This window comes from Urocitellus parryii, chromosome 2 (assembly GCF_045843805.1).
Source record: "Urocitellus parryii isolate mUroPar1 chromosome 2, mUroPar1.hap1, whole genome shotgun sequence".
NCBI classification, from domain to species: domain Eukaryota; kingdom Metazoa; phylum Chordata; class Mammalia; order Rodentia; family Sciuridae; genus Urocitellus; species Urocitellus parryii.
In genome coordinates this window covers 41,409,530-41,428,703 of record NC_135532.1, presented here as the reverse complement: position 1 = coordinate 41,428,703, position 19,174 = coordinate 41,409,530, and the positions used below count along the sequence as shown (strand labels likewise).

Here is a 19,174-nt window from a genome sequence, read left to right as displayed (position 1 = left end):
TACCTTGATTCACAAGTACCAGTATTCTTTTATTACAAATTTCTCAAACTGCAATTTGTTGAATCAAATAAAAGTACAACCTGTTTTCACTATGGTCAAACTGCATTCCAAAACAACTTTACCAATGTAAACTGACATCCCAATTTCAAAAGATCAAAACTACTTCTATAATACTACCTTATTTGCCTGGTTAACTAATTCGCCCCTGAGTACATAACAGAATTTTCCAGATGTGATATCTTTAACATACTGAATGCAGAAGCAGATATGAAAATTAAGCTGAATCCTATTAATAAGCCAGACATTGAAATGCCTTGTAAAAACATGTAAAAAAAAAAAATCTTACCACTTCCTCACATTTTTTCCTTGTAAAAGAATAGTATTTTGCATAAAAGAATATATTAGTTTTATTACTGTCATTATCAAACGATTAATAAATAGTTTTAAAATTTCTCAGATTCAATTAACCAAAGAAAAATATAAAAATCACCATGAGATATTTTATATGTAAAACTATTACTAAATATTTTTCCTATAATAAGTCTCAAAAAAAAAATCACTTTAGGGCTGGGGTTGTGGCTCAGTAGTAAAGTGCTTGCCTGGCATGTGTTAGGCATTGGGTTCGTTCGATTCACAGCACCACACATAAATAAATAAAATAAAGGTCCAGAGACAACTGAAAAAAAAAAAATATATATATATATAAAATCACTTTTTTTTTTTTTTTAAAGAAGAGAGAGTTAAGCGGAAAGCATTAGAAATCAATAAACAAGGGACAAAATACAAGGAGCTTCTATATGATTGAAAGACTTGAACAGGAAGACAAAAATCTGAAGAGTGACAGATGGAAGCCAAGCAAAAGAGTCTTTTTTTCAGGACAGGAGCTCTAAGATATGTCAAATGCAGCAGAAAGTTACTTTGAGATAGAGACAAGTATGTCTCCATTTAGCAAAGAGGTTATTAGTAACCTTGAAGAAGAGTTTTAGTGGAGAGGTGGGGCAGAAAACTGTATACTAAGTATCAGGTGAAAAGGCAGATATAAGGTACATTCAACAGTCCATTCTCTTTGAAGAATTTAGCTATTAAGTGGAAATAAGCAGGGTAGTAGCTAATAGTAATGTAAGAAAAGGAATGTTAGAGATATGGCCATGAATGTATAACAAATAAACATAATTGCTGAGGTAAGAAGAAATCAGATTTAGAATACAAGGGAATATATTAACTTTATACAACAGGAGGAAGGTCTCTTAACACGGAATAAGAGGAAGATAAATAGTATCAACTAATTATTGTAATTTTATAGACATAGTATTAAATTAGATTATAAAGCCAATGAACTAATCATAAAAGTTTCTTATTCTTTCTTAGAAATAACTTTTGAGCAAACTGTACTGTTCCTTATTAAGTACTGATATTCCAACTAGTGGAGAGACATATAGGATACTTTTCAAGTCTTGGTCTATTTCAGAGGTCATTCTGCAATACAGTAATAAATATCTTAGACATGCAAGCTCTTGGATCTCTGTCACAAGGACTCACTCAAATCAGCCACTGTCCCCCCAAAGTAATATGCAGCCAAATTGATAAGGCTATGTTCCAATTTTAAAAGTTTATTTTCAAAAATATAAACAAGCAACAGTCCATATGGTGTAAGTTTTCAGCTTACTACTGAAAAAGCTGTTAAAATTCTTAAGCTCTTTAATTTTGTCATCTGAAAGTAGAATAACATAGCTACTGAATGAAAATAGAAATCATATTAAAATGTCCAGCATATCCAATGCATTCAACAAGTGTCGAGTTCCCTCTCTAGAACTGGGAGCATGAGGTTAGAGTGCTCACCTTCTGGAACATAAAAGAAGTAGAGAAAAGAGAACATTCATGGTATGGAAAATACTTATTTGTTAAGACATGACTCAAAAATGATTCTGCTAATTTTCATGAATAAACTCCAGGATTCAATTATCATGTGACTAATTTCTTCTGAAAAAAAGAAAGTCAAATTTCTTGGAAATAATTTCCCCAAGTATTTAAGATTTAAAAATGTCATTTTAAAATATTTTATGTAAAACAACATAAATTTAATTTTTTAACTTTAGTATTGAGGAATTTAAAAATTTACAAATGTAATAAATTAAAGGACTATGAAACTGCACAATAAAATTTTAAAGAGAAAACTAGGACGATGAAGTTTAAATATGTATTGCAAACTTTTTTCTGCTTTTGAACCGCTACCCTATGCAGTATCTATCTTATAACTCTGATAGTTAGAAACATATCAATATGATAATTCTGAAACAATGGAGAGATCACAGTTAACAAGTGATTGGTTTTTGTTTTTGTTGTTTGGCTAAATTAGGGATTGAACCCAGAAATGCTCTACCACCAAGCTACATTTTATTTATTTTTTGAGATAAGGTCTCACCAAGTTTCCCAGGCTGGCTCAGAATTTACGATCCTCCTGCCTCAGCCCCCTGATTAGTTGGGATTACAGGCGTGCACCATCTTGTCCAGCCTTGAAAAATGTTTTAAAGCCTATAAAACGTATAAAAAGTAAATAATCAAGAATTTATCAGGTAAGCAAAGATTCTGAAACTCACCATCTCTAGTAGTTTCCCATTCTACATTTTCTTCTTCACTTTCTGGAGTTCTCTCCTTGGTGATTTTTATGTCTTCTTTTTCCCTATGCCTCCCTCTTGAAGATTCTTTCTAAAAAGTACATACCCACAGATTAGTGTATTTTTGAACAATATTTAAGGTAATTGTAATACACAGTATTTTAATTTCAGTCATCCTTGTTTCATTAAAGAATTAGTTTTGTAAATAATCATTTATTATAAGAACAGAGGAACAATTAAGTTCTAGTACAGCACCAAAATGTTAAGACTATAAAAGAATAGCAATTTAGTAAATATAAGCAGCTAAGATTTAGAAAACACAATATAAATCTAAAACTTTATTTAAAAAACTAAGTTTATTAAAACTGCTAAGTTTCTATGGGAAATCATTTGGGAAATGACAGTTTAAAATGGATAAAATACAATGGAAAAGGTTTGTAAGTGACCACATTTAAAAATAAAAAAAACTCAGCTATTTATAGTAGATGTTCAAAAATCATCAATCTAGGATTTATACACTAAAATAGTATCCACTTTCCTGCATACCTAAGGATAAATCAAACTCATTTAATGATTCTATAAAGGCTTTCCAAAAAGAGATTTTATTTATTTTGATGAAACCAAATGTTAGTTAAAACAGTTAATAAATTACTCCTTACTATGATAGTTAAAAGACAGGTTTTACATTTGGAACACTAGGTGTAACAGTAGCCTACACAAAACAGGCCAACAGTAATTGAACTTATAAAATTCAAGATCCTATTATATAAGATTCCAAACCACATTTTACTAGGTGGCAAGAAAATAACCAGTGTCATGTATCTCTTATCATTCCACCACAGTGAAATTCTCACTTTTATTAACAATCTATAATACACAAGATAATGAAAGTAAATAACACTATGTGTTCAAACTAATTTCTAAGCATTACCAGAGATATAATTTGGCTGCCCAAAACACAATCAATTTCTTTTTGGAGCTTAGTTTTTTAAAGATTTCTTACATAACTGCCTCTCAATTTTACATATTTAGGTATAAAGTTATGCTGTAAGAATTAGCTGCAAAATAACATATATAGTTGGTAAGACTAATATAGGCTGATACAAATTATTATTATTTTTTTTAGTCTTGTGTCTTTTTGATACAAATTATTAAGAGACTATATGACAAAACTGCCATGGGAAAATTGTAAAGGGTCAAGAAAAGAAAATGGGCAATTATTTGTACAGAAAACAAAAGGAAATAAAGGAACACAATCTAATTTTAAATCATAATCTGTGGAACGTCAATGAAGAACTGTCCTATATTCCATGCAACATTTGAATACTGTTCATTAAACCCACTGTAAATATATATTAGTAAATACCTATCCCAAAAACATGTTAGAAGACATTATTTCTAAATTGATAAATAAAATACTTTGTGCTTTCTGTCTAAAGTGTAATTACCCAACTACAAATTTAGTTGAAAAAGGATTCAGAGCAGAAGTACTCTATCATAAAACAGACAAAATGTTTTACATTGTAACACTTATTTTTAGCATATTTAGAAACAGCAATGAAATGAATAATAAATTTCATTATTTATGTAAATATTTCATAAGTATCTTATATTGACATTATGTAATTTTTGAGTTGTCCATGTCTTAGTAACATCTATTATTAAACACTACAGACTACTTGTAGCTTCAATATGTGATGGAATTTCAAGTTAAAAGATAATTTCCTAAAAATTTGTCACTATACCACTTCAAATCATAATATAGGAAATTACTTTGATAACACTTATTAGAAAAGCCTACTCATTTAAAAGAAAATCATATTTCCTCATTTTCTCTACTTTGACAACATTTAACTTGTTTAGGCATGTTATTCCTTTATCAAATAAGTTATTTCACCCTTTGTTTTATAGTCAAAGAAACAGAATCTGGTATTACTAGTCACATATACCATGGTTTACTTTAACATTCCTGTGTTTCTTCAATAGAATAGTTTGTTATCACCTCTTAAATTCAAACATATTAATTGAAGCATAATCTTCTGACAACTTTATTTTCTGTAATTAGTCATCTTGGAACATACACAAGCTTAAATACTTGTTAAAGAACTACAACATTTAGCACCAGATATTTCAGAATTTATTCTGAATTTCCAAGCACATTAACACTGACAGTAGGGTATGCTGCAGCAGCCTGTGATCAAACATACTAATATTTTTTAAAAAAACAGGAATTCACCAATTGTATAAAGACTATAATTAGGTTGTTTCAATTAAGTTTTGCTACCAAGTAAGTCTACCTAACTTAGGAAAAACATTAGTCTATGTTTCTTGGATTTCAGAAATGTAATAAATAATTATGGGTTTTTAAATAACTTTTATTTCACTTCTATTTTAATACTATTATACACATTTTTCTTGAACATTATATGGGTGAGCAGATTATGTTCATTATGACTTTTATTTTAAGACAGTAAGAATGTGAAATAAATGGAAGTCTCGAGGCTAAGCATTGAGAACCAATACTATAATAAGTGAACTAGGAACTAAATAATAAAATGTTAGGAGCCTTTGTGAATCACATAATCCAACCTCCCATCTCATGAAGGAAATTTTTCTTTAGGACTAGTTCTGATCTCTGGAATCATGCAAAACAAAATCAACACTTCTTCCACATGCTAGCCCTTTAAATATTTGAAAACTGCTACAGAAACTCTTCAACATCTTATACTAGACCAAAGGCCAAAGAAAAACAATTTTTTTTTTACACATACACATTTTATGATTTTCACACTCCTATTTTTTCTGCCATCTTCTCTATATTAATCTGCCAATGTTTCAATAAAACATGATACACCAAATTAAAGATTCCATATTATCTATGTCAGTCTTCCAAAATTGATATATAGATTATACACAACCCACATCAAAATCCAAGCAAGTTACTTTGTAGATATATGACAAACTGATTCTAAAGTTTTTATGGAGACTCTGAATAGCCTATAAAACTAAAGATCAAAGATAGTACATTGACACTACTGGACTTCAAGACTTAATACAAAGCTAGAGTAATCAATATAGTGTGATATCAATTGACATAATGTACAAATATTTTTTAAAGTGTCCAGAAATAGACCTATAGAGAAATAATCAACTAATCTTTGAAAAAAGAACAAAGACAAATGTGTAGAGAAAGAACAGTCTTTGAACAAATGCTGCTAGAATAACTGGACACCTACATGAAAAAAAAAAAAAAGTGAATCTAGACACACACCTTACATCCTTCACAATAATTAACTAAAAACAGATCTCAGACCTGAATGTAAAATGCACAACTAAAACTCCTAGAGATAAGAAGAAAATATCTAAATGATCTTGGGTATGGCAATAATATTTTAAGTGTAATATCAAAGGCACCATCCATGAAATAAATAATTGAAAGCTGGACTTCATTAATATTTATAATTTCTGCTTTGTGAAAAATATTGTCAAGAGAATAAAATAGTCAAAGACCAATAGAAAATATTCACAAGGGACAGCTGATCCAAAATATAAAGAATTCTTAAAATTCAACAAGAAACCAACCCGAATGAAAACTCCATCGAAGACCTGAACACATGCTTTTATCAGCTGACAAATCAGCATATGAAAAGATGTTCAACATGGTATGTCATTGAAGAAACTAAAAATAAAACAATAATAGAAATCACTACCCATAGTATAGTGGTATCTAAATGTAGTCAAAATTCAATATACTGATAACATCAAGTGCTGATGAGTTGTGAAGCAACAGGAACTCATTCATTTCTAGTGTGAATGCAAAACAATACAGTCAACTTGAAAAATACTTTAGCAGGTGTACCCCCACACAGCAAACTGGGAATTGAATCCAGGGGTACTCTACAACTGAGCTATATCCCAAGTACTTTCTATTTTTTGAGATAAGGTCTCACTAAAGTGCCCTGTTTGGCTTTGATTTGCAATCCTTCTGCCTCAGCCTCCTGAGTTGCTGGACATGTGCCACCATACCAGCAGTTTGGCAGTTTCTAGAAAACTAAACACACATCTTTTGTAGAATCCATCAATAACATTACTTGGTATTTACCCAAAGAAGTTAGGAATGTAGGTCCACAAAGAAACCTGCATGCAGATGTCTATTACAGACTTGTTTCTAATTGCCAAAACTTAGGAGCAAACAACATGTCCTTCAGCACGCAAATGGATAAGACAATAAAGCCAAACGTATATTATGTTTTTAAAATGAAAATGATTTGTCAATAATTTCATTGACTGTAACAAATTCAAAACTATGGGTGAGATACTGATGGGGCTTAGGGAGCTGCATATGTGCAGAAAGAGAAGGTATGAGATATCTCCATACTTTCTTCAATTTTGCTATGAACCTAAAAGTGTTCCAAAAACACAGTCCATTTTTTTAAAAAAAAGACAAATGAAATTACCGTATTTGATAACAAATTATTATTTTATTATATTACAGATTGGGTATCCCGAATCCAAAAATCTAAAATTTGAAAAGCTCCAAAATCTGAAACTTTTTGAGCACTAACAAGATACCATGCATGAAAAATTCTGACCTCACGTGACATGAATACAAACAGGCGAGCAGAAAATATTGTGTAAAATTACCTTCAGGCTTCATAAACATGTATATATCTTTATATGATTTCATGTTCAGATGTGGGTCCCATCCCCAAAATGTCTTATTATATATAAGCAAATATCCCCAAATCCATAAAAATCCAAAATTCCAAACATTTCTGGTCCCAAACTGGGATAATGGATATCCAATCTGTATCCCTAAAATGGATTTAGAAATAGAGACAAGCAACCCACCACCAAAAAAAGGGGCAGGGAGGGGGACAGGGAATGGACAGGAGATAGAGACAGAGTTCACAAAAATTATACTTAAATAACATGAAGAGAACAAAGTAAGAGAAAATTAAAACTATACTGATAGGCCATGTTTCTCCTATCAAACTGGCAAAATACAAGTCTGACAATACACACTAAGAAGCCCAAGGAGAAATAAATAGGTACTGTCATGTACTACTGGTAATAGTGCAAATGACTCTGATAAGAAATTTGTCATTATTTATCTATACAGACATTAATCCTTTGACATAGCAATCCCATTTCTAGAAATGTATCTTTCCCAAAGACACAAATAAAATACAAAATGACAAGTGCACAGTCATCCACTGTAGCTCTACATAGTAGTAAGACTAAAATAACCTATATTTTTCAAATAGAAAAAGTTAAATAATGTGTAATGTAAACAGCAAAAATGATTGAGAAATAGCCCTACATATTGCTATGGAAAGATCACCAAGATATAGCATTAAGTAAAAAAAATTGCAAGTGAAGAAAAATGTATAAAACATGCTATCTTTTATTTAAGTACAAGAAGATGACAACTGTGCTCAAATACACAAATATAGGTATGTTTATAAATATATATCATACATGCATACACACACTCATATATAAGTAGCAAGATAATAAAAAGCTAATGAAAGTGGTTACCTACAGGGAAGAGTGATCAAAGGATGGAAGTTAGACTTTTTTTTTTTTTAAATGTAGACTGTTTTGTAGATCTAAATTTGAATTCACTCAAATAAATTAACCCACCTATATATCAATTTGGTGGTTTAATAACATGTACAAGAACTATTTCAAGTGACTGTTTTCAGAATCATACTAGTAATAAAATTCTTAATTGCTATTCTGGAACTATTAAATATAATATTAAAATAAATAAAATCGGGGCTGGGATTGTGGCTCAGTGGCAGAGTGTTTGCCTCATGCATGTGAGGCATTGGGTTCGATCCTCAGCACCACATAAAAATAAATATAAAAATAAAATAAAGGTATCCATCTACAACAAAAAAAATTATAAAAAAAATAAATAAAATCAATGTCAAAAGGGACCAAAATTTTCAGCATTAAGAGAAAAATCTACAGATAACTGTAAAATCAAAGAAATTAAATAGAAGCCCTGGAATCCTAAGTCTGAATTATTTGAGCATGATTCTGTTTTTTGTTTTTTTTTTTTGAAGAGATGATACATATATATTTTCTAAGTATGCTTAATGAAAAGCAATAAAAACAATGACTAATGTAATAGCAATAAGCTTCCCAGTACATAGTGATCTTGAAATGTCTCTCAGTAAAAGGAACAAGAACTTCAAGGGGAAAATGGCTGATTTCATATAGAGAGTATGCCTGGACACATGATAATAGAAACAACAGAACTATCAAAGACTACTCAGCTGGTGTTAAAACAACAAAGGTGTTATGGTTTAAATCTAAGGTATCCCCCAAAAGCTCATGTGAGACAATGCAAGAAGGTTCAGAGGTAAAATTAAATTATTGGATTATGAAAGCCTTTACTCAATCAGTGAATTAATCCCCTGAAAAGATTACCTGAGTGGTAACTGTAGCAGGTAGCTGTGCCTGGAGGAGGTGGGTCCCTGAGAGCATGCTTTTGGGGTTCATATATTGCCCTTATTGGGCAGAGCTCTCTGCTTCCTGACTGTCATATCATGAGCCACTTTCTTTGACCATGATGTTCTGCATAATCTCAAGACCCAGAAAATGAAGCCAGCCTTTTATGGATTAGGAAAACTGAAACCATGAGCACCATGATAATATTTTCCTCCTTTAATTGCTCTTGTCAGATCTTTTGGTTGTAGCAACTAAAAAAGCTAACTAAAACCAAAGAGTATCACTGAACTTCATCAAGGTGGAAAGACATTTGAAAGAAACAAAAATGATAATAAAAAGATAATGAAAAGGCAAGCCACACACTGGGCAAATGTTTGCAATACAAAGATCTCACTAAGAACTGCTATTAAGAATATAAGAATTATAAATTCATTAGATGAAGACATTAATTTATGAGGAAAAGATGTAAATAGATAAACAAATGATCAATAAAAGACATACATAAGATATACAAATAGCCAGTGAACATGATAAAAGATGATCAACATGACTAATCATTAAGAAGTACAAATTAAAACACATGTAACTCAAATAGCTAAAATGAAAAAGACCAAAAATGCCAAGTATTGGTAAGAATTAAAAAAAAAAAAAACTCATCAAGAAGTACAAATTAAAACACATGTAACTCAAATAGCTAAAATGAAAAAGACCAAAAATGCCAAGTATTGGTAAGAATTAAAAAAAAAAAAAAACTCATTTACTGTGGATGAAAATGTAAAATGAAACAACTACTCTGAAAAATTATTTAAGAAATTTCTTAAAAAGACAAATTTTTACATATCATATGATATACCATTCTACTTCTAAGTACTTATACAAAGAAAACGTATGTTCCCACAAAAACCTACTTATATGTTCATAGCAGTTTTATTTATAATAGCTGAAAACAAATAATAATCCAAATAACTGGTGAATGGATAAACCAATCTTGATATTCATATAATAGCATCCTAATCAGCAATAAGAGGAACTGATACAACCAACAATGTGGCTGAATTTCAAAAGTATTATTCTGAAAGAATCAAGACATGAAATATATATAAGCCCAATGCAGTGACATGTCAGAGGGTGTCAGGAACAAGTTTGAGAGGGAACTACTACAAAAGGGCATAAAAGATACAGTCTGGGATGATAGAAATGTTCTGTATCTTGAGTGTGGTTGTGGTTAGGAAACAGTGTACATCTGTCAAGAACCAAACTGCATACTTAAAATGAAAACATTTTATTTTTTACAAATTATACCTCAATAAAAATTTTTAAAAAGCTCAGGATCCAACACAAAGATCTCTCAGAGCTAAGCAGGCATTTGGGCTTAAAAAATATAATAGTAGTAATGGATTAATGTTGAAGAGGCATTGTAAAGAACTGATGAGTTAGCTTAATATACATACAGATGGTTACTAGATTTATTTATATATACAAGTTAGAATACCTACAAATTTCTTTGCTCTTTCAGCTGAGAGGGCCTGAAAGAAATAATAGCCCCAGTAGCAATAAACACATCTAGCTCCCAGATTTTGGTTTCTAATACCATTCTTCAATCAGAGGAACAGGGTACACGTACAGACTTGCCATTTCTTGTTATGTGGTCTGTGGTTGTGTATGTACCTACATGTATCTGTCTGTCCCCTGCCTTTTGGTTTACCCTTGGAATCCATCCATTAGACTTTGAGGAAGCCCAAGCTATCCACATGAAGGGGACGACATGAAAACGAACCAAAGTCTCCAGCTGAAAGCTAGCATCAACTACCAGACTTATGAGTGAACAAGCAAACCTTCAAATGATTCCAACTCACATGCTTTCAGAACTTTAGCTAAGGCCCATACAGTAAGAAAAAGACAAGATGTCCATACTGTACTTTTTAAAATTCCTGATGAAATTTGGGAACATAATAAATGTTGTTTAATGACAAGGAATAGCATGTATTTTCCCCTTAAGAAATAAAAATTTGTATCTACAATAAAAAAATAACTATCCTATACCATACATTCATTACCAAATTTTTGTAATGCTACTTATGCTCCTATCTTTATCTTCTAAACCTTTCTTTTGAGATAAACATTCGCTCTATTTATCCCTATAACAATCAGCTTTCTAATTGCTGATTTGGTGACTATTATCCCTTTTTTGCATTGATACTATGCTTTATTCTTTCCAAAGAATTTTCATGTGATTTCTCACTTGATTCTCACCCTAACTTGTGACACATCCAATGGCAGGTACATTTATTGTACTGATTAAAAAGCAAGGTAAAGACATTCAGGATATAGTTAATAACAGTGTTATGGCCTTCTAACCTAAAAAATCTAACACTATACAAGTCCTAATAAGTACAGTGGTTATACTACTGTCCCCTTCCCTAGTCAGGGCCATTTTTTTCAAATCTAGTTAAAAGTATCACTATGTGCAAAAAGAGCAAAGTAATAGACTAGGGGATGGGAGAAGGAAGAGAGCTGGATAGGAGTTTGTAAAGCAAAACTAATAATTATGAATATATCCTGGAAGACAGTTCCCAGAGACAATAAGCTTCTATGTAGAAATTAATTTTTGATTCAGAACAGGAAAGAAGCTGGCAATTAAGGGTAAGAAAAGCTCTACCACAGAGTGCAAAGTCAATTTTAGTATATGTGCTGCTGAAGTAAACATGCAAAGTCAAAGTAAGATGGTTTCCTAAAAGACACCTGGAATAGCCTGGAAGATGGTAATCAGATTCACCTTGAGATCCACCTACAAACTGAGATCAGAAAAAAATAATCTGAAAAACAATCATATTAAATTGATCCAGGATAAATATCAAGCCTAAATAGATCCTCTGCTTAAGATAAGTAATCAGGTTGGGGTAGGAAATCAAAGCAACTGACAAAAACAGCATACAGGAAAAGGGAACATTATTTTGAAGTTGCAAAAGAAAAATCTCTGAAAATGATTATAGGGACCAGAAAAAAATCATTAAAACCATAGATTAAGAAATATAGGGCTGGGGATGTAGCTCAAGCGGTAACACGCTCGCCTGGCATGCACGGGGCGCTGGGTTTGATCCTCAGCACCACATAAAAATAAAGATGTTGTGTCCACCAAAAACTGAAAAATAAATATTAAAAAAAATTCTCTCTCTCTCTCCTCTCTTTAAAAAAAAAGAAATATATCTTTTAAAATATCTTTCAAAATAATTAACATTAAAAATTAATATCAGCCGTAACATAAGGGAGATTACAAAAAAATTCAAGACTGTAAAAATAAAGATCATAAAGAAGTTTTGTTAATTTTGATGACAATTATGCTAAATGTAAATATAATTAATGTCACTGAACTGCACATCAAAAATAGCTAAAATGAAAAGTATTATGTATATTTTACAATAAAAATGAAAAAAAAAATTAATATATGAAAATAAACAGATCACTGCCTTTGCCCATATGCTCACGGGTAAGATTTTAGGTAAGCAAAGGGATAATAAACTAGCTATTCTTCATGAAGATGAATCATTTAATTCTTCCTGAATGCAGTCAACAAAGCTTCTCCTAAGAGATAAGGACCCCCACAGCCCATTTATGCCTTATCATCTTTATCTTCTAAAACTTCCTTTTGAAATAAACATCTATTTTATCTATTTATCAAATGCTTGAATATTCTTCTCAACTTTATAGTCAGGGGTCTAATTTTGGTTTCGATGCTAATTTCTCTATTATACTTAAATTTCACAAAATCACAAGACTGTTATAGAAAACAGCACAATTCAATAACTATATTTCAAAAGTTCACTAGATTCATTAAAATTATCAATTCCCTACAGACTGTACTTTAAATAGGCCTCCTGACTCAAGGTTAGGTCCATTATGTTAAGTTCTGTTCGTATCAACTAGAGTAGCCCTTTCCAATACAAATATGTAATATAAATGCACAGGTGACTTTACATTTTTCATTACCACGTTAAAAAGAAAAATAGAACAGGTAAAATTAAAATATTGATAATAAAGCCAGGCATTGTGGAACATACCTATAAACCCAGCTACTCAGGAGGCTGAGGCAGAAGAATTGAAAGTTCAAAGCCATTCTGGGAACTTAAGAGATCCTGTCTCAAAATAAAATTTATAAAGGGTTGGAGATGTAGTCCAGTAGTAGAGTGCTTGCCTAGAATCTAGGAGGTTCTGGGTTCAGTCACCAGCATCTCAACAACAGCCAAATGTTAATAATATATTTTATTTAATCCAATAGATCCAAACTACTGACATTTCAACATATAATCCAATATAAAAAAATGAGGTATTTTGTTTTCTTTTCATACTACATCTCTGAAATTCAGTGTGTATTTTGCAATTATGGTACATCTCAATTCAGACTAGCCACCATGGACATCACAGATCCTAGACCACTAGAGGTTCTCAAATCTGGGGGTACATCAGAACCTCTTTTCATCAAGTCACCTTACTAGTTCCAGGCTCTGAATGAAAGTAAATTGGTGAATAAGACAGATCTCCTAGCATATAAATTTCTTTTCTCTATTGTCAAACCATTAGCATGACACACAAAACCAGCCACAATCCGGACTACTTCTTCTTCCCTCATTTTACATCCATATACTATAGTACTAAACCCTAGGCAAACAGCTTCAGGGTTTCTCAAACACATTAGTCCTTCAAAACTCCATTATTGTATCAGGGTTTCCTCTTCCTTGCCACCTCCATTCACCTATCTATCCTTTAATACCCAGGGCAAATGTCAGTTCCCTCTGAGTAGTGCTCCCTGGTTTTCAAGTAATTATTTATTCTCTCCATTGTGCATTTTGCTAATACTTCTCTGGCATACTAACATATGCTACAGAATTTTAATTTATTTATTCACGAATTTGTCTCCTTACAAAATCAGAGGTTATCTATCAACCTCATAATTTAGACATATCAGACTTGAATCAGTAACACAGAAGGGATGAGATTATAGTTAACTTGCTGAAAATCACATGCATCCCATCTCAGCTATGCCTATATTATCTATGCCACTGCTATCTTTACCTAAAATAAATCTGATCTTCCTAAAGGAATTCATCACATGAAGATCAACAGTCGCATGTGCTGCAAAATAAATGCACCATGAAAATGGAAAGTGCCTGTTAATCTGCTATACACAGCATGTCCAAAAACTGAAATGCTGGTATTCTAGTTTATAAACAGTTTTCTGTATATTTAGACTGTGAATTCCTAAAACCTGATTACTCCTCAAACTCTTAACTATCCCTTAGATACACACAGAAATCTGATGTCTTTGAGGAATTTCTTATCTAGGAAAAGCATGAATCCAGCTTTAAATGTCTTAGCAAAACACCTATCTTGCCCTCTAATAATTTGATATGGTGAACAATATATGCCTTTATGTTACAAAATACATTTATATTTAGATACACATTAACAACCTACATCTCCAATGCTCACATTCATCCTCTATCAAGAGCTTTAAGTCAATTTACATTAGAGAAAAATCTAAAAGCCACTTTAATATCAATATATGCCATTTATTAAATAGTCAACATTGTATAGTCAACCATGTTGTTTTACATACATTTTCTTCACAACAACACATTGACAAAGCCAAAACCACCATTTTATAGGTAAGGAAACTGACAATATTGAGTTTAAACAACAATGCCCAAAATAAACGCTCAAAGTACAAATTCCAGATGTCTCTGTCCCTTATGCTAATCAAGTTAATCAATCCAGTAATATGCTAGAGGCAGTTTGTACTAATTTGTAAGAGCTGACTTAAATTTTTAGCCATGATTAAAAAGTCATGATTAAAAATTAAATTATAAATAACAAATTATATTAAAAACAAAGGTAGTTAATTACTCAGAATTCATTTCTTGAATATTGTAATATATTTTACTCTTCAGATTATTTACATTGTGTGTGTGCATATATCTAATATAGATAGTGGGAATACAGTATTTATTACATTAATAGTGTGATACTTAGCCTCTTTTCCCAATTACGCATTCAGTGATATCTCTCTGATAACTTCAAATTGACCATTATGGGAGTATTTACACCAAAGAAATTTATAAATACTACAAGGCATGGCTTTCCTCTACGTAGTTTTTAAACATTTACCAACGGTCCAGAAAGTTCATCCATTATTTTAAATCTATATATTATTTCAAAATACAATACACAAGCTTAATGCCTAACCCACAAATAGTGATTTCATGGATTAAGGATAGAATGTCAAAATATGTGTTCTGAAAATGATCTCCCCTCTTAAGGAATTTAATACCTTTCTGGACATTATTATTTAAGATTTCTAAAACTGTACTATTGTATCACACAAGGTGTTAAGAAATCTACATAATTTAAATTGCATTATTTTAGATACCAGAAAATCTTTATATGAAAATATTAAAGCTTTTTTGTTTATTTTTTAAATTATGGATCAAAAATAATCACAGAAAGCTTCTATATATCTTGGAGTCAGGGCTAGGGATGCGGCTTAGTAGTAGAGTGTGTACTTTGCATGCATAAGGATTAGGTTCAATTCCAGCACCACAAAATAATAATAATAACGATGATAGAACACGTCTATGTATCTGAAACTATCCAAGAGGTTGCTGCTTATACAACTCAATAGCTTTCATTAAAAAAATTATAATGTGGGATAACTGAATATCCACTTGTACAAGAATGAAGATGGACCCTTCCTATATTTAAAAATTAGCACAAAATGTACAAGACTTAAATTTAAAAGCTATAACTATAAAATTGTTTGAAGAAAACATAATATAAATCTTTGTGATCTTAGATTAGAAATGTTTTTTTTTTAATTACAACAAAAGCACAAGCAACAACAACAAAACAGATTAAGTTGGATTTCATTAAATTAAAAACTTTTGTGCTTTAAAGGACATATAAGAATGAGAAGACAGCTGGGTATGATGGCAAGTGCCTGCAGTTCCAGCTACTTGGGAGGCTGAGGCATGAGAATCACCAGAGCCCAGGGGTTCAGTTCTATAGCAAAACTACTTTAAAAAAGAATATAAGGGGCTGGGGTTGTGGCTCAGAGCTTTAACTCAATTTACATTAGAGAAAAATGGCAGAGCCCTTGCCTACCCTGTGTGAGGCACCAGGTTCCATCCTCAACACAACACATAAATGAATACAAAGTAAAGGTACATCAACAGCTAAAAAATGTTTAAAAAATATGAAGACAACACACAGAATGGCAGAAAACATTTGCCAAGTCATATATATGATAAGGGACTTATATTTAAAATATAATGAACACTTAAAATTCACTAATAAAGGCAATCCAATTTTTTAAATGAACAAAGGATCTCTGAAGATACAAAATTGTTAATACGCACATGAAAAGATGTTCAAGCAACATTAGCTATAAGGCAAATCAAAAACACATAGATTATCACTTCATATCCATGAGGGTGGCTATATTTTAAATGTCAGATAATAATACTTGTTGATAAAGATGAGGAGAAACTGCAATCCTCATACTCTGCTGTTAAAAATATAAAATGGTGTAGCCTCTTTTCTTTCTTTTTTTAGGTTAGGGGGTGGGTCTCACTATGTTCCCAAGGCTGGTTTTTAAACTCCTGGATTCTTGCCTCAGCCTCCCAAGTGCTAGGAGTATAGGCACACAACACTACACCCAGCTTTGGTGCAGCCTCTTGATAAAACAGCCTAGCAGTTCTTCAAAAGGCTACACGTGGAGTTACCATATGACTCAGTAATTTCACTCCTTTGTATAAATCCAGAAGAAATGAAAACATATGTTCACACAAAAATTAATACACAAATGTTCTTAGCAGCATTATGCATAAGAGCCAAAAAAGCAGAAACAACTTAAATATCCATCAAATGATAAATGAATAAACCAAATGTGGCATATAAATACAACATAATATTGTAATATTATTTGGTAAAAACAAGGAATAAAATACTGATGTATCCTATAATCTTTCATGAACCTTGAAAACATGCTAAGTGAAAGAAGCTGGTCACATAAGATTGCATATTTGATTCCATTTATGTAAAATGTCCAGGATAGGAATATCTATATAAAGAGGAAAGGGTGATTGCCTTAGGCTGGTGGTCAATAAGTAACAAGAAGGGTGACTCTAAAAGATATGAGATTTCTCTTCAGAGTAATAAAAACTGATTATGGTAATAGCTACATGACTATTAAAACCATTTCTCTACAAATCAGTTACAAACATAAACACAGAATTAAGGATGATAAATTTCTTGAAAAACAATAGGAAATATCCTCTGGGAAATATTCTCATTCCTAAGAAACTTTTTTTTTTTTTTAAGGTGAACAACATTGTAAATTATATCCTTATTTGGCTTTACTGACAACAAACTCACAGCTAAATTTTGTGGTCCCATATGCGTTTCTTCACCTAAACTTTCCAGTTCAGTTTTTGTTAACCTCCTGCTCTGCTTTCATTGTTTTAGTTTATGTGTTCCACTGTAAGTTACTTCAATTTTTATTGGAAGCAAAATATAGCAGAATTCTGAAAACTTAAGAATTTATTTAGATACAATCCCCACCAATGTACAAAACCTTATGAAGTTCAGCTTGAGCTCTGCCAGTCAACACCTTTCATCGTAACAATCAGGAAAAAACAAACAAAACAAACAGTTTTTGCAGAGACTATTTCCCCTCTAAATTCCATTAAGTATATAGAACATAATAATACCTAATTATTTATATCTATTTATTTACCATATATTTAACATATATCATAACATTTGAAACAGTATTCAAAAGAATAAATCACTACTAAAATTTAACTGGGTTTTGGGAAACTCATTCCTACCCTAACAGGTGAGGATGACTCCTCAGTATTTCGTTTCTGGGGTTCAGCATCCATATCTTGGCGCTTGTTCTTCATTCTTTCTCTGAGATCTCCTGTGGGTCTTTCTGGGGACCTTTGTATCAAAACACAAAACAATACAAAAACCAAAAATTTGTATTTATGTAACATTTTGTGAGTATGTATTTCTAAAAATAACCTCATAAATTTCAATATAATTTTTCTAATAGTCCTTGGCTCCTCGATTTCTGAAAAACAGTTATTAGTAGTTAATTGGTAAAGAAATCACAATCCTCATGATCTGCTGTCAAAAATGTAAAATGATGTAGCCTCTTTGTTGTTGCTGTTGTTTCAGCTTAAATATGAATATGTTGGGCTGGGGATATGGCTCAAGCGGTAGCGCGCTCGCCTGGCATGCGTGCAGCCCGGTTCGATCCTCAGCACCACATACAAACAAAGATGTTGTGTCCGCCGAGAACTAATAAATAAATATTAAAATTCTCTCTCCCTCTCTCTCTCTCTCTCTGTCTTTTTAAAAAAATATGAATATGTATAAACTTGAGAGCAACACAAATTTTCTTACAATATAAATCAAATGTGTATGTTAAAATTCAATGGGGTGGGTGGGTAGGCGTTATGGCTCAGTGGTTATTGCCTCACATGTATGTGGCAGCACCACATAAAATACATGATTCCCAGCACCACATAAAAATACATAAATAAAATAAAGGTATTGTGTCCATCTACAACTAAAAATATTTTTAAAAAATTCAATGGGATGGCAGGTACTGGTGATATGAATAAGAAACCATATGTGAACTGAGAAAAAATGAATATGTGATTAATAGCTTGACTTCTTTAATTATTAATAACATAAATATATTAGTCATATTTGGAAGCAAAAAGAGTTTTAAGCTATAAAGTCACAAAATTATAGTTATCGAGGCAACAGCATTATCATCTACATATGTACGTGATTGGATACAATATTAACAAAATACAAAAGTATTTTATATAGTTTAAAAATTAAAGTAAATATATAAGTTTTTTGATAACTCTGGGAATTTTTTTAAATTTTAAAATATAAAATCAGAATAAGCTAGGCATAGTGCCACACACCTGTCCAGCGAATCAAAAGGCTGAGGCAGGAGGATCGCAAGTTCGACACCAGCCTCAGAAACTTAGTGAGCCCCTGAGCAACTCTTAGTGAGACCCTAT

The 19,174-nt window shown here is 31.6% G+C and overlaps 1 protein-coding gene across 7 annotated transcripts in view; it reads right to left on the bottom strand.

Moving 5' to 3' along the window:
- Positions 1-19,174, bottom strand: part of Zc3h13 (zinc finger CCCH-type containing 13) — an 80,605-nt gene that overhangs the window by 50,318 nt on the left and 11,113 nt on the right. For all 7 annotated transcript variants that reach the window (XM_077795184.1, XM_077795183.1, XM_077795186.1 and 4 more), the window contains exons 4-5: positions 17,960-18,071; positions 2,598-2,706 (exon numbers count right to left, since the gene is read on the bottom strand). In XM_077795184.1, coding sequence (XP_077651310.1) covers positions 2,598-2,706; positions 17,960-18,071 — 221 coding nt within the window. The remainder of the gene's footprint in view (positions 1-2,597; positions 2,707-17,959; positions 18,072-19,174) is intronic.